The sequence below is a fragment of the Actinia tenebrosa genome, unplaced genomic scaffold, assembly GCF_029948245.1.
Source record: "Actinia tenebrosa isolate PJP-AT-01 unplaced genomic scaffold, QUT_ActTen_1.0 PGA_scaffold5__44_contigs__length_20552954, whole genome shotgun sequence".
Lineage (NCBI taxonomy): Eukaryota > Metazoa > Cnidaria > Anthozoa > Actiniaria > Actiniidae > Actinia > Actinia tenebrosa.
In genome coordinates, this window is record NW_028292582.1 from 9,109,304 (window position 1) to 9,122,269 (window position 12,966).

The 12,966-nt window shown below is 40.7% G+C and overlaps 1 protein-coding gene across 2 annotated transcripts in view; it reads left to right on the forward strand.

The window, feature by feature from the left end:
• LOC116293265 (RING finger protein 17) overlaps nt 1–12,966 on the forward strand; it is a 34,569-nt gene that overhangs the window by 16,369 nt on the left and 5,234 nt on the right. For both annotated transcript variants that reach the window (XM_031700671.2, XM_089037823.1), the window contains exons 13-31: nt 231–302; nt 1,144–1,313; nt 1,964–2,122; nt 2,814–2,982; nt 3,145–3,229; nt 3,990–4,061; nt 4,741–4,903; nt 5,329–5,447; nt 6,195–6,303; nt 6,944–7,003; nt 7,513–7,628; nt 8,745–8,807; nt 8,881–8,938; nt 9,223–9,334; nt 9,801–9,931; nt 10,101–10,382; nt 10,759–10,949; nt 11,306–11,425; nt 12,525–12,611. In XM_031700671.2, coding sequence (XP_031556531.2) covers nt 231–302; nt 1,144–1,313; nt 1,964–2,122; nt 2,814–2,982; nt 3,145–3,229; nt 3,990–4,061; nt 4,741–4,903; nt 5,329–5,447; nt 6,195–6,303; nt 6,944–7,003; nt 7,513–7,628; nt 8,745–8,807; nt 8,881–8,938; nt 9,223–9,334; nt 9,801–9,931; nt 10,101–10,382; nt 10,759–10,949; nt 11,306–11,425; nt 12,525–12,611 — 2,338 coding nt within the window. The remainder of the gene's footprint in view (nt 1–230; nt 303–1,143; nt 1,314–1,963; nt 2,123–2,813; nt 2,983–3,144; nt 3,230–3,989; nt 4,062–4,740; nt 4,904–5,328; nt 5,448–6,194; nt 6,304–6,943; nt 7,004–7,512; nt 7,629–8,744; nt 8,808–8,880; nt 8,939–9,222; nt 9,335–9,800; nt 9,932–10,100; nt 10,383–10,758; nt 10,950–11,305; nt 11,426–12,524; nt 12,612–12,966) is intronic.

Below are 12,966 nucleotides of genomic sequence, written 5' to 3' on the forward strand. Positions count from 1 at the left end.
CTCTTTTACTCCGACGAAGGGCTAGCGTCCGAAACGTCAGTAAGCTTTTCAGAGCTTTCAATAGAAGGCGGCAACCGGCGATTTATCACCGGATACTTCTGCCTAAACTGCCAGCTACTTTCGACTTAATAGTACACATAATTAATAAAAAAGGGGTCTAAAATTCCATTTATTGCCCCCTAATATTGTATTGACAAGTTTTCATACTTGACTACTATTGTCCATTACAGATTTTCATACAACGATGATTATCTGGACTCGATTCGAGTGCATGGTGAAATAAAACAGGCAGAATCTATTGGGTGAGTTTATGCAATCATCACAAATTCCATGTACCAAGTTTAAGACTTCTGGGTTTTGGCTTACATCAATAATTCACCTTTTCGGCGCTAGCCGTCAAGGGGGTATAAATTGTTTTAGATTGTGTTACAATCACCAAAAGATTCGGACATTGCCTCGAATTTCCGTACAAATTTACTCCAAATGAACTATTTACTTGGTTAATGTTTAGTTAGTTCTCTAAATACAAGTAAAGATCATTTTTCTAGCTTGATTGAAGCTTTTCTTACTGCTGTTAAGAGAGCTAACTAAAGAAATCTACCTTAAATTTTCTCTTTAAAGTCAGTGATATTTAAATGGGAATCCGAGAACAATGTCCGAACTTTTTGGTGACCGTAACACAATCCAAGCTAGCGCCGAAAAGGTGAATCAAAAAGATCTTCTCACACACCACTAGGAGCTATTGTTCAGCTGACCGCCGCCAACTGACTTCTTTATTTCTGAATAACTCAACATATGCATTACTGTAATACATCATTCTTATCATCGCAACGTGGTTTCCATGAAAAACTACTCTAAAGTCCTTCCAGGATTGCTGGCCTAGGGTTGGGGGGGTACTGTGGGGCTAACTAACAGCCATGGCGGACAGCAAAAAAGGAGCTGATGAAAACACTGACCACGTGACTAATATCCTTCGGCCCAGGATCCAGTGGTGTGAGAAAACATTTTCCACTTATTTCGTTCCTCAGCCAGTGGAAAATAAAACTTAACAGGTTGTTGGAAATTTGATTGACAAAAAACCCAAACGTTTTTTATTGTGCTGGTCAATTAATTAACTGGATTTAATTTTGGAATTGGGTTTAGGCTTGAGCTGAAGAAGCTATCCGAGGTTAGTGAAGAGGAGCTGAATCAACAGTCAGATGAAGAGGAAACAGAGAGTGTAATGAGTGAAGACAGCAGTGTACTGGATGATATAGATAATAATAATGATGTTAGACGATCTCTAGCTGCTAGGAAACTGCTCAATATACCATGTGAGTATGATGTCGTTTGATCATCGGTTACCTTACACACTTGTTTTGTGGAGGTGGATGGAACAGGAGGGCCATAGTTTGAATTACCTCAATTCTTCTGCGGAGCAAGTGTGCTGCCGGCTAAGCAAGAGGTCCATAGTTTGATCCTCAGTTACCTCACACACTTGTTTTAAGGAGCAAGTGTGGCTTGGTTGGTTAGTGTGCTGCCTGCTAAACAAGAGGTCCATAGTTTGATCCTCAGTGACCTCAAACACTTGTTTTAAGGAGCAAGTGTGGCTTGGTTGGTTAGTGTGCTGCCTGCTAAACAAGAGGTCCATAGTTTGATCCTCAGTGACCTCACACACTTGTTTTAAGGAGCAAGTGTGGCTTGGTTGGTTAGTGTGCTGCCTGCTAAGCAAGAGGTCCATAGTTTGATCCTTAGTGACATCACACACTTGTTTTAAGGAGCAAGTGTGGCTTGGTTGGTTAGTGTGCTGCCTGCTAAGCAAGAGGTCCATAGTTTGATCCTTAGTGACCTCACACACTTGTTTTAAGGAGCAAGTGTGGCTTGGTTGGTTAGTGTGCTGCCTGTTAAGCAAGAGGTCTTTGATCCATGCACGTGACTTGGACCTCGGCAATTCAACGTTTTATTATTATTTATTTTTATTCAGATCGACATGAGTTGGCCCAAGTGACGCACATAAGGGATCCATCATATTTCATGGTCCAGAGACTGGCAGACATGGAACAGCTTAACGTCATGATGAATGCTATCAACAAGTATTGTGAAGCTTCTGATGCTAGTGATTTGGTGTTAGAGGCTAATATTGGTGAGTTTCCACCCAGGGCTTGAAATAACGGTTGGTCATCGTACAATGTCCAGCCAGAATTGGAACTTGTTAGGTCCAATATTTGCCTTGCTGGTCATTTTGAGCAGTAACGTTGAGCCAGAAACGAGGTGTAACCGAGCTAAAACTAGTTTTATGTCTGGTGATTATGACCAGTAACTGACTAGTTGTTATTTTAAGCCCTGTTAATCCTGGTTCCTTACTCTTCTTTTCTTTTGTTTTGTTTCGTTTCGTTTTGTTTCGTTTTGTTTCGTTTTGTTTTGTTTTGTTTTGTTTTGCTTTGCTTTGCTTTGCTTTCTTTTGTTTCGTTTTGTTTTGTTTTGTTTCGTTTTGTCTCGTTTTGTTTTGTTTCGTTTTGTTTTGTTTTGTTTTGATATTTTTTTCTTTGTTTTGTTTCGTTTTGTTTCGTTTTGTTTTGTTTTGTTTTTGTTTTTTCGATTTTATTTTTTGTCCTTGACCCTTTCTTTCCTTTTCAACTCTTCCTCTTTTTTTTTTTTTTCTTTTCTCACTTGTTTCTATTCTTTCCCATTTTTCTTTCGCATGCCTCTCGCTTCCTATCCTCCACTTTTACTTCCCTATTCTTTCCTCCCTTCTCTCTTCTCTTCTTTTCATTTCTTCTCCCTTCCAAGCATTTAACTCAGTTTCACGATCACTCAAACTACTATATTCTCAGGTGACATGGTGTGTGCTCAGTTCACCGTTGATAACCATTGGTACCGTGCGCGTGTGATGTCCATGAACGCTCCTTCCCATCATAACGTGTTACCCACTGTTGAGAATGGTCTCACCATACAAGTCATGTATATTGACTATGGCAACTTAGAATGGATCCCCATGATAAGGTAAAACCAAAACCTAACATCAATTTTACTGAACCCCGAACCAACCTCTGGGCTGATCTACATCAGGGCATGGCTAACTCACAGGTCAAACCCTGAAACAACCTCTGGGCTGTTGTAAACCTTGTAAAGTTTTTACCGCATATAAATGATCATTTTCTGCAGGCTACGTACCATGCCCAAGAAGTTCCTTCAGGTCCCAGACATGGCTGTGTGTTGTTCACTTGTAGACGTAGTACCACCCTCCCAGGTAAGATCTCAAACAGCACTGTGCGCGATGGAAATGTGCAAGTTGTTTCTCTCCCTTCCTCCCGTCACAAGGTTTTTGCCGGTTTTCATAACTTCATCATCCCATGAGAGTATAGTTGAGTGTAGATCGTGAATGTAATGGTAGTTCGTGTGAACGAAAGTGGGCCAAAGTTGACAACTTTCCGATGGGTTTTTCGTGGTATGTCCTCCTATTTAGCACAACCCTCGACCAATCAAAAAGCGAGAAAATTTACATTTGTTAAAAATTCGAGTTTGTATGTTGGAAATATGGTGAATACGGTGGTAGTTTAACTGGCAACCCTCTGGCACATTCCTAAACTTTATTCTCTTGCCGTTTGCTGTCCATTTTGGTGCAACTAAAGGGGCGTAAGCAGGGGGAGCGCAGGGTGCACGTGCACCCCCATAAAAGCTTAAGGTCCGCTCATCTATCTCCTTTTGCTTTGAAATTGCGTGTAAATGGTTCTTGATTAAATGAAGACCACTTTCCATCTGCATATTGTAGCATTTTTAAGAATCACTACTCACCCATTATTCCCTTTTTCTTTACTTTTCTTTCTTTCTTTTTTTTCTTTTTTTTTTCTTTTTTTCTTCTTTTTCTTTTTCTTTTTGGTTCTGCATTCTGCACTGAAATCATTGCCTGTGTACCTCCCCTGCAAGATGATTGGTTACGCCCCTGAACTAAGCCTGCGACATTTAATCTTTTCTCAATCAAGATTTCTTTTGAATATGATTTTTTTCAGCAAAACCAATGGCCACCAAAAGCTATCAAAGCCTTTGGAAGTTTAACAGGAGACAAGCCATTACTGATGACAGTAAGTACTGACACGCTCAAAAATCCTAGCTGACTTCGTGGCTCCTTTTCTTGTTGTTGCAGGGCACCTGAGCCATGAAGACAATAAAACTATAGCCGAGAACAATGCGTTTAGACAAGAGAATATGAACTAAGAGAAGGAATCCTACCTATATAGCCTTGTAACCATCATGTGCACAGTTTGATGCTATTTTTAGCTTGGAGATATTTTGAGCGAAGAACCTGATTGGTTGATTTCTTGATGGTAGGCGGATTCCAGTCTTGCAGTAAACAAAGCCTGTGTTTTTGTCGTGGACGTAGCGAAATATGGCGCTTTTCGTGTCCTAAAACGAGGCATTAAAGGGAAGAATGATTATCGCGCGGGCATGGTAACGAGTTAAAAATAGCATCAATGATTCTAAAAATAGCATCAAAGTGTGCACATGATGGGGCACGGGGATTCCTTCTCTTAGTATATTTTCTCTTGGTTTAGAGCTAAACAATACCCTGCAATACAAAAACCCTAACCAAGAAGGACCCGACTTTGTCCACTAGTGTAAGGCACTGACAGATTGTCGGTTATCAGTCGGCTAGGCTTCGTTAACTTTTCGTCAGCTTTCGGTAATTTATCGGTAAGGTGTCGGTTATTCAGTATGTTATGACTACCTGTTCGTCTGACCATTTGTCCATGCTATCTATAGGCTTTGCGCCGAGGTCTTAACGGAACATTACATGTTGATCTAAAGTCACCTGATGATGATGAACCCACACATGACGATGACCGACCCGCATCAGTACGGGACGCCCTCGTGTTCCTCGAGGTAGCGAAGTTCAAGAGCCCCGCCTCGGAACCCAGTGTGCAAGGTAAATTGCTTGGAATCTTGTCAAAAATGGTTTTGTAGATTCGATCCTCTTTCGATTAGAACTTAGAATTTGGTTTTTGTGGAAGGAGGAAAACCGGAGAAGCCGGAGAAAAATCCTTCAAAGCACAGGAGATAACCAACAAGCAACTGTACTTACATATGATATTCTTCCCATTAGCCATGAGTCGAGTAAGCATCAGTGCATTTTGAGGCTATTTTAGGAGACGTATTTCCAAGATGGCGTCTATTCCGTCCCCTAAAACAATCCCACAATGCAATGCAATGCCAACTCGACTCAATTTCCCCTCAACCTTGGAATGGCTAATACGTGGTATTCGAACACTGATTGGGCAAACAAATGTCAAAGAGCTTTCTGTGAGCAATGTTACTGAAGATGAAATTCTAACTGATGACTTACCTTTGCAGTCATGCAGCAATCCTTTCCTATGCGTTCCTTCAAGGATCCATCAGCACTAGAAGAAGGGCAGACAGTACCTGTATTAATATCCCATGTTACAGGACCCGATGAGATCTATCTACAAAAGGTAATGTACCTATAGATGGGTTGTAAGCATTCCCAAGAGAGTTAAAAGACAAAAACATGGCGGCCATTGTGGTACCGTTAACAATGGATGCTAATGAGAAATCTTTTGTTAAATGGCACCAACATGGCCGCGATGACGTAACGTGCAATCTAAGAATCGATCAATAGAGCGTTTTCACTTGACGTCACAGCGGCCATTATGGGGTACCAAAACAATACATTTTCTATCCTCCGGGAATTGAACTCTATTTTTATGCAAATACTATGCAGAAAGTTTCTATTGTTTATGGCTGCCTTCTCACGTGAGTGAAAACGCTCTATAGTCCCCTTCACAGTTCCCTGCGCTATCATATGCTTGAAAGATAGCAGTACCTTTGTATCGAAGCGAGACGAATGGTTAGCTTGCAATGATAGAAATCTTTTTTTAACACCTTGGATCATTAAATCAATCAATTCAATTAACTTTATTTATCCACGGTAGACGGCTCAGCAAGCTGATTTTCAGACATGCTGTGCTGGCATAATGACACAGGGGCGGATCCAGGGCGTGGTAAAAGGGGTGACCAGTCCCCCCCTCCCTTTTGCTCAAATTTCTCAGTATATCATTAGTAACAGTCACCCCCCTTTTCCTTGGATTCCATGTAAAACCTATGTAATAGTCACCCCTCTTCTAAAATTCCTGGATCCGCCGCTGTGTCTGTTCCAGCTGTTGCATTTACATTCGATATTTTTTATTGCTGTTGTTCAGCTCGATGAGGACGAGGTATCTCAACTACTCTTTACAATGCAAGAAATGGAGAGGCTGTACAACGAACGAACAAAAAGAAAAGATTTGGATATACTCTGGCCTTACAAAGGTAACATACCTAATGCTCTCTTCTGACACGTGTCTGTTCGTACGCGTCTGTTTGTTATTCTGATTGTTTCTACTTCAAGTTCGATTTTGAAAAAGGATTGTTTTTATCTTGTTACTTACATTTTTTCCTTTTTTCTCTCTCTCTTCTCTCGATTTCTTCATACTCCTTTTTGAGGGATTTTGTCCAGGTTTTCTCCTTTGTCAAAAATCCACTTCTAATTCGTATTCAATCATGGAACGAGGATTATAAGTCTGTTGACCACTAGCAATTTAGTGCTACGCTCATTCGACCACAGATTAGAAAAGTTAAAAAATGCTACCTTACGACTAAGATTGAGAAAATGGATCGGTAATCTCCTTCAGAACCTTAAAGCTGGGCTATGTTATTGCTTTTGTAATAAGTCAATAGAGGTTTTGCACCATCACGTGACGCCAGCCATGTTGGATGGCAGGAACAATACAATCGTTTTACTTGAGAAATGATTCAATTTCCAAGAGCAAAGTGATTTTATTGTTCTGCCATCTAACCACAGGCAGTCCAAGCTGGATTACATGGGTGGGCACGTGATGGTGCAAAACCTCTATACCTCATATTTCCCGCTTATCACTTTAAACTTATTTACTTTTTTTATTTATATCAGGTCTTGTCTGTAGCGCTCGATTCACGGAAGATAAATCCTGGTATAGAGCATTAGTTGTCGGTAAGAATAGCATCTGCAATGATAAACTTCCGATTATCCTCCCTTCACAAAATCCAACATGTGAGTTGAGAATAGAGCTTTTAAGTTGTATTTCCGGGTTCAACTGCTCATAAAACCCGATAAAATGATGCAAGGAGGTTTCCAACAAATATCGAGCAAGCACTTCACCTACGAAAAAAATATTCCGCAACTTCTCCTTCCAGAGAAGAAATATCGAGCAAACAAACAAACAAACAAAAAATGCGCATATGGGCACAGGTAGCCCAAGCTTGGTTTCTGTGGTGTCATGTTCTAAGGAATTGTATGGGGATTCTTCAAAGATTTCAATAAATTCATTTAAAAATATATATATCGTGTAACATAAATTCCTGCAACCCCCCACCTCCCACCCCCACCAATTATTTAATGGTCCGTCCCTAGCTGGTAATTGCCTGTTGCCTGGGCGTTACAGGCCGCATAATATAAGTTAAAGAAGAACCTTTTCGAACTAATGCTTATTTCTTTATCAGGTGTGAATAGTGACGAGACAGTAGACGTGACGTATGTTGACTATGGTAATGCTGAGACGCTGCCCTTCAGTGAGATTAGAAAGCTACCAGACTCACTGTTGGGACTACCAAGACAGGTTACTAAAACTAATTTATCCATACACTCAGGCTGCGTTTACACGGCATCGTACGAATTTTTCACCTGTCAAAAAGTTGCACGTTTAGGTGTTCCGTTCACACGAGACTGAGGTATCAGAACAAAAATTGGTATGCATAGCCGTGCAAATTGGAGATATTTTCCATGTAAAGAGAACATATTTTGTATACCGGTTAGCTAAGTCGGTAAGAGCGTCAGGCTGTTGTGCGGAAGGTCGTGGTTCAAGCCTCGGACCAACACTCGGGGCCTTAAAATAACTGAGGAGAAGGTGCTGCATTTTGTACTACATCTACAAATGGTTAGGTCTTCTCGGACAAGGACTTAGACCTGTAGGCCCCGTCTGTCTTCACTATATAGCCCTGTATAAGGCGGACGTAAAAGATCCACCGAAGACGCTGGTGACGACCATCTTCAGTGCCCGTGCTAAAAAAACTCGAGGGCCACAAGTTAATCAGTTACCAAAATTACTGTCACGTGTCACCCTCATTAAATCATGTCTTCAATCAATTAATCAAATACAATCAAAGAGACGGTTCCATGCAAACAGTACATGAACAGGTCAAATTTTTGATCGGTCAAAAACTCGTTTGGTATCGTGTTAACGCAGCCTCAATTGCAAAATCTTTGTGGGGCTTAAAACATAGAACATAGAAGCCGAGACCGAAAGGTATGCTGGGAAATGACAATCATCCTCTGATGTATTCATTGAAGATACACAGTCGATATGAAACGTGTGTTAAAACTCTCCGTGCTTTTTATAACTACAACAATGTATTATATTCACCATTTGCCATACATCGGTTCACTGGTCAAACACAAAGCATTCAGTCGAGGTTGCAAGGTTCAAATTTGAATAATCCTTCAAAGTACCTTGGCGACTGCTTGAGCGCTTTGTGTTTGACCAGTGAACCAATGTATGGAAAACGGTAAATATTCCACGAGTTGTGTCACTATCTAACATACTTCCCATGTAGCATTTCGGTCTCATTTTCTAACTATTTTTATCTTATGATTTTGCAAATGAATGTAATTGGGTCTATCTGTAGTCAAGTATGATTACAGATCTAACATTTGTGGAATATTCTCGTGTTTACAGGCTTATCCAGCCTGTTTGGCTGATGTCAAACCATGTGAAGAAAGTGAAGATTGGAATGAACAGGTCAGTCATGCACTCATGATGATATCAATCTGTATAACATTCATGTTATCATATTTATTATTTTTTGTTCTAGGTTCAAGACTTTGTATGTGGGTTATTGCTAAACAAGCAGTTTGATGCCAATATTATAGGTAGGAAATACGTCCTCGTTATGGACTAGGTCTCCAACACCAACACACCTCTCTAGAGTAGGCGAACGAATGGATCTAATCCATTTGGCGGCAATGTTTTGCCCATTTCAGACCACGTGTCCATCCCTCGAGAATAGGTCTCTTTGTTTGAGTTGTATCCGTATTCATGTGTCTTCTCATGCGCCGATTAGGCGATTAGGTCTATCATCTTCCATTGAAAACACTATATAACGCCCAAACATGTGAGGTCTATTTAATCTGGTTATTTTTGCTCTACTTTCCAGGGACTTCCGGTGGCAAAGCTTCCATTGTTCTTCGTGATGCTACATCGCAAAAGGACGTGTCTGTGAATGACTTACTAGTCCAATGTCACCGTGCTGTACCTTCAGGGTTGGGGTAGGTAGAGACATTTGGCAAAATAGAGATTTTTCATCATTACGTGACGGCAGCCATGTTAGATGGCAGGAACAGTAGACCCCTTGCATGTGACGTCAACGCAGCTCAATAAGCCTTTTCATAGTTTAAGAATCGATTCCACTACGCATGCGATTTTATCCCGAATTTCTCACCTTCCTTTGTCTAAACCTTCTTTTGTTCTTAATTAAACAAAAGAAGGTGAGAAATTCGGGATAAAATCGCATGCGCAGTGGAATCGATTCTTAAACTATGAAAAGGCTTATTTGGAGGACAAAACAAAAGAATTTCAATCAAATTCAAAGCAATTCAAGCTGTGTTATAGGCTTGGACACGTGATGGTGCAAAACCTCTATTTTTTCACGAATGTTGAAAACTTTTAGAGTGTCACTCCGTTTGCTTTGCGCTTAAGTGATTTTTATCTTACTAAATTACTGCTCGTCCTTAGTGTCGTTAAAAGCTTCGAGGAAGATGAAGAGGCAAAGAAGCCTTCAGAAGAAGAAAAAAATTCTGCAAATGAAGAAGGAAAAGTTACTGGAGAAAAAGAGGAGAAACAGTCTGCCGTGGAAGAGACACAAGGTTAGATTGTTGGTGGATGATCAGTGACTCTTTTGTACTTACGAAGTGATTAAGAAATAAATGTTCCGTCCGTCTGTCCGTCCACCCATTTATCTATTCCATCATTTCTACCATCCCATCCTTTTCCATTTCCCATATTCATCAGTCTCTTCGTTCCTGCCTTTAATAGCTGAGGATAAACTTGACATCAAAACCACAGAAAGTATTGAAAAAACAGACGAACATCGAAACGAAGGGATTGAAACACATCCCCAAGAAGAAATGGCAGTTACCATGGAGAATCAAGGCAAAGAAAAAACAATCCCATCGACAAATAAACCACCCATGTCTCCCCCTGAAAGGTTACTAGCACAGTACCCTCCAGCCATACCTCCAGTTGATAGACAGTTCCAGGCTAGCGTAACATATGTTGGATTGGATGGGTCGATCTTTGTACAAGAGCTGAAAGAAGGTACGACAAACAACAGCAAATCTGGAACACTAATAGAGCAGACAAATCATGTTGCGCGAAAATTTACTCTTCATCCAATCAAATGTCTGGAACATAGTATAGACACGGACACGGTTTCTGAGATGGCGATTTTGGTGCATTGTTGTTTAGCTTGAGTACATCTCGTACGGTATTTGTATCCAAGCTTGACAAGAATGTACATATTCTGCATGCATTCCCACAGCTCCAAAGTTCAGGTTTTAAAGAAGTCCTCGTGCTCGTGCTCGTGCTCGTGCTCGTGCTCGTGCTCGTGCTCGTGCTCGTGCTCGTGCTCGTGCTCGTGCTCGTGCTCGTGCTCGTGCATATTGGCTATTAATGCTGTTACTTTGTTCCCCAGATGATCGAACACTAATAAACATGATGGAAAAACTTAACATCCGATACAACAGCCACGACCAAGACCCCTCGGACACTCCGACCAGTATCAAGGATCTTTTTATCGGACAGCCCTGCTGTGCCCGGTTTAGTGATGATGGCATGTGGTACAGGGCTTTGGTTACCAAGGTGATTGTACCAAATAAAGTAGAGGTAAGAGTCGTTACCATGGTGATATTCTTAAACTCTATAGACCATGTATACATTGAATCGAAATATGGCGATTAAGTTGAATAACTATTGCTCTGGACTGACTAGCCTCTCATACATGTGGAAACACTTTTATGTTTCCAGACCAATGTTTTTTTGACCACGTGTCATTCTCTTGAATATTCATGTGTCTTCTCAATACACAACCTTTAAACAAAGAAACGATACTCTAGGGAATGACACGTGGTTGGTCTGAAATGGGGAAAAAATTTCGTCCAACCTAAAGAAGTTTATTGCACAAGCTTTTTAACACAGTATTTAAAATTTCCTTCTTATTTATTTATTTATATATTTTATAGGTGAACTACATTGATTTTGGAAACTCAGAAATCGTGCCGTTGTCTGAGCTTCGACTGGAGGTGTTGGATATAGATGTACCAAAGCAGTGTCTACAGCTTGTTCTCTACGGAGTTCGACCGGTGAGATATTATTAATTTATTAGTAATGATGATACTTGGATAAAGCTTGGATACGCCCTAGGGTCAAGGAGAAAACAATGGACCTCTTGAGTTTGGACGTAATATAAAACAGGGTTACTAGAATTACACAGGATTATTTTTATCCAGGCCCTTCGACAGGGCAGAAAAACGACAAGCCCGCTACCTTCATGATTTTTTTATTTAACTGACTTTAATACTCCAATTTTTTAAGCGTTTCATTTGTGTCACTGCTGCTCAAAACTTGTGACGAAATTTTGTCGAATTAGAGTAAATCCTGACTTAGTATTCACGAAAATGACAGTTTTTCTGCCGATCAAAATATAACCTCTCCCAAAGTACACGGCTTTTTATCTCAAATACGCATTCATTAAATTTTGGTCGCATTTGATATTTGGCTCCAAAAGAACGTGTTTACGAAATATTGAGCTTAAATACGTAAAGGTGTCCTTATGGCGAAAGACCAAAAACCGTTTTTCTGCTCTGTCAGGCCCTTCTAGATTTGATTATGATTTGGGAATTGGTTTTTGCGGAGGGAGAAAAACCCTCAAAGCACAGGAGAGAACCAACAAATCATGCTACGCACATCCGACAATATTTTCTCATTTCATCTTTTGTTGTATCCTCTTGTGGTGAGCTGTTATTATCAATCGACGTCATTACTGTGACAAAGCTTTATTTGCCTCCTGGACGCCCCATGATGCATTGCGATGATCCAAGATGGCCGCCGTATCGTCAAACTAATCAATTGAACCTGTATCGCATTAGCAGTGCTTATCACCATTGTTCATGACGATAGACCTCTTCGGTTCTGACGTAATGTTTTCCCATTTCAGACTACGTCATTCCCTTGAGTATCATTTCTTTGTTTAAGGTTTGCGCCCGGTTGCACATGAGAAGACACATGAATGTGGATACAGATCAAACAAAGAAACCTATTCTCGAGATATGGACACGTGGTCTGAAATGGGAAAGCATAAGCCCAAGCCGAGGAGATCTATTAGAACTGAAAGGAAAAGCATTACGCCCGTTTCAAGGAAAAGACAAGATCAACTCATCGGTTTAATGTATTTCTTTACAGGCGAATTCCCAGGGTCGTTGGTCTGGTGAGGCCATTTCATTTCTCTCTGAAATGATTGTTGGAAAAGACTGTTCAGCGATAATTGAGGTACGTCTTTTCTAGCAAAAAAGAGGATACGAGGACAGGGTGGATAACGCTGTCTGGCAGATAAATCCTTATTCAGTGGATAAGTCGATGCTGTTATCCAAAAAAATTTATCCACTGGATTACGTTTTATACATCGGTTAGCGCTATCCTCCCTTGGTACAGCGGGGCCAAGTGTTGATAGGTTTGTGCACTACAACTACTACACCCGGCTTGACGTCATTGACGATGTTACCGCCATTTGCATTGCTACGCGGCCTCCCCAGACAAAAATCGCGACGTGCACTATGCAATAGACTGCCGTCAATCAAACTCGTTGACATCACTTACACGTGTGTGTGATTCAAAAGGCACCAAA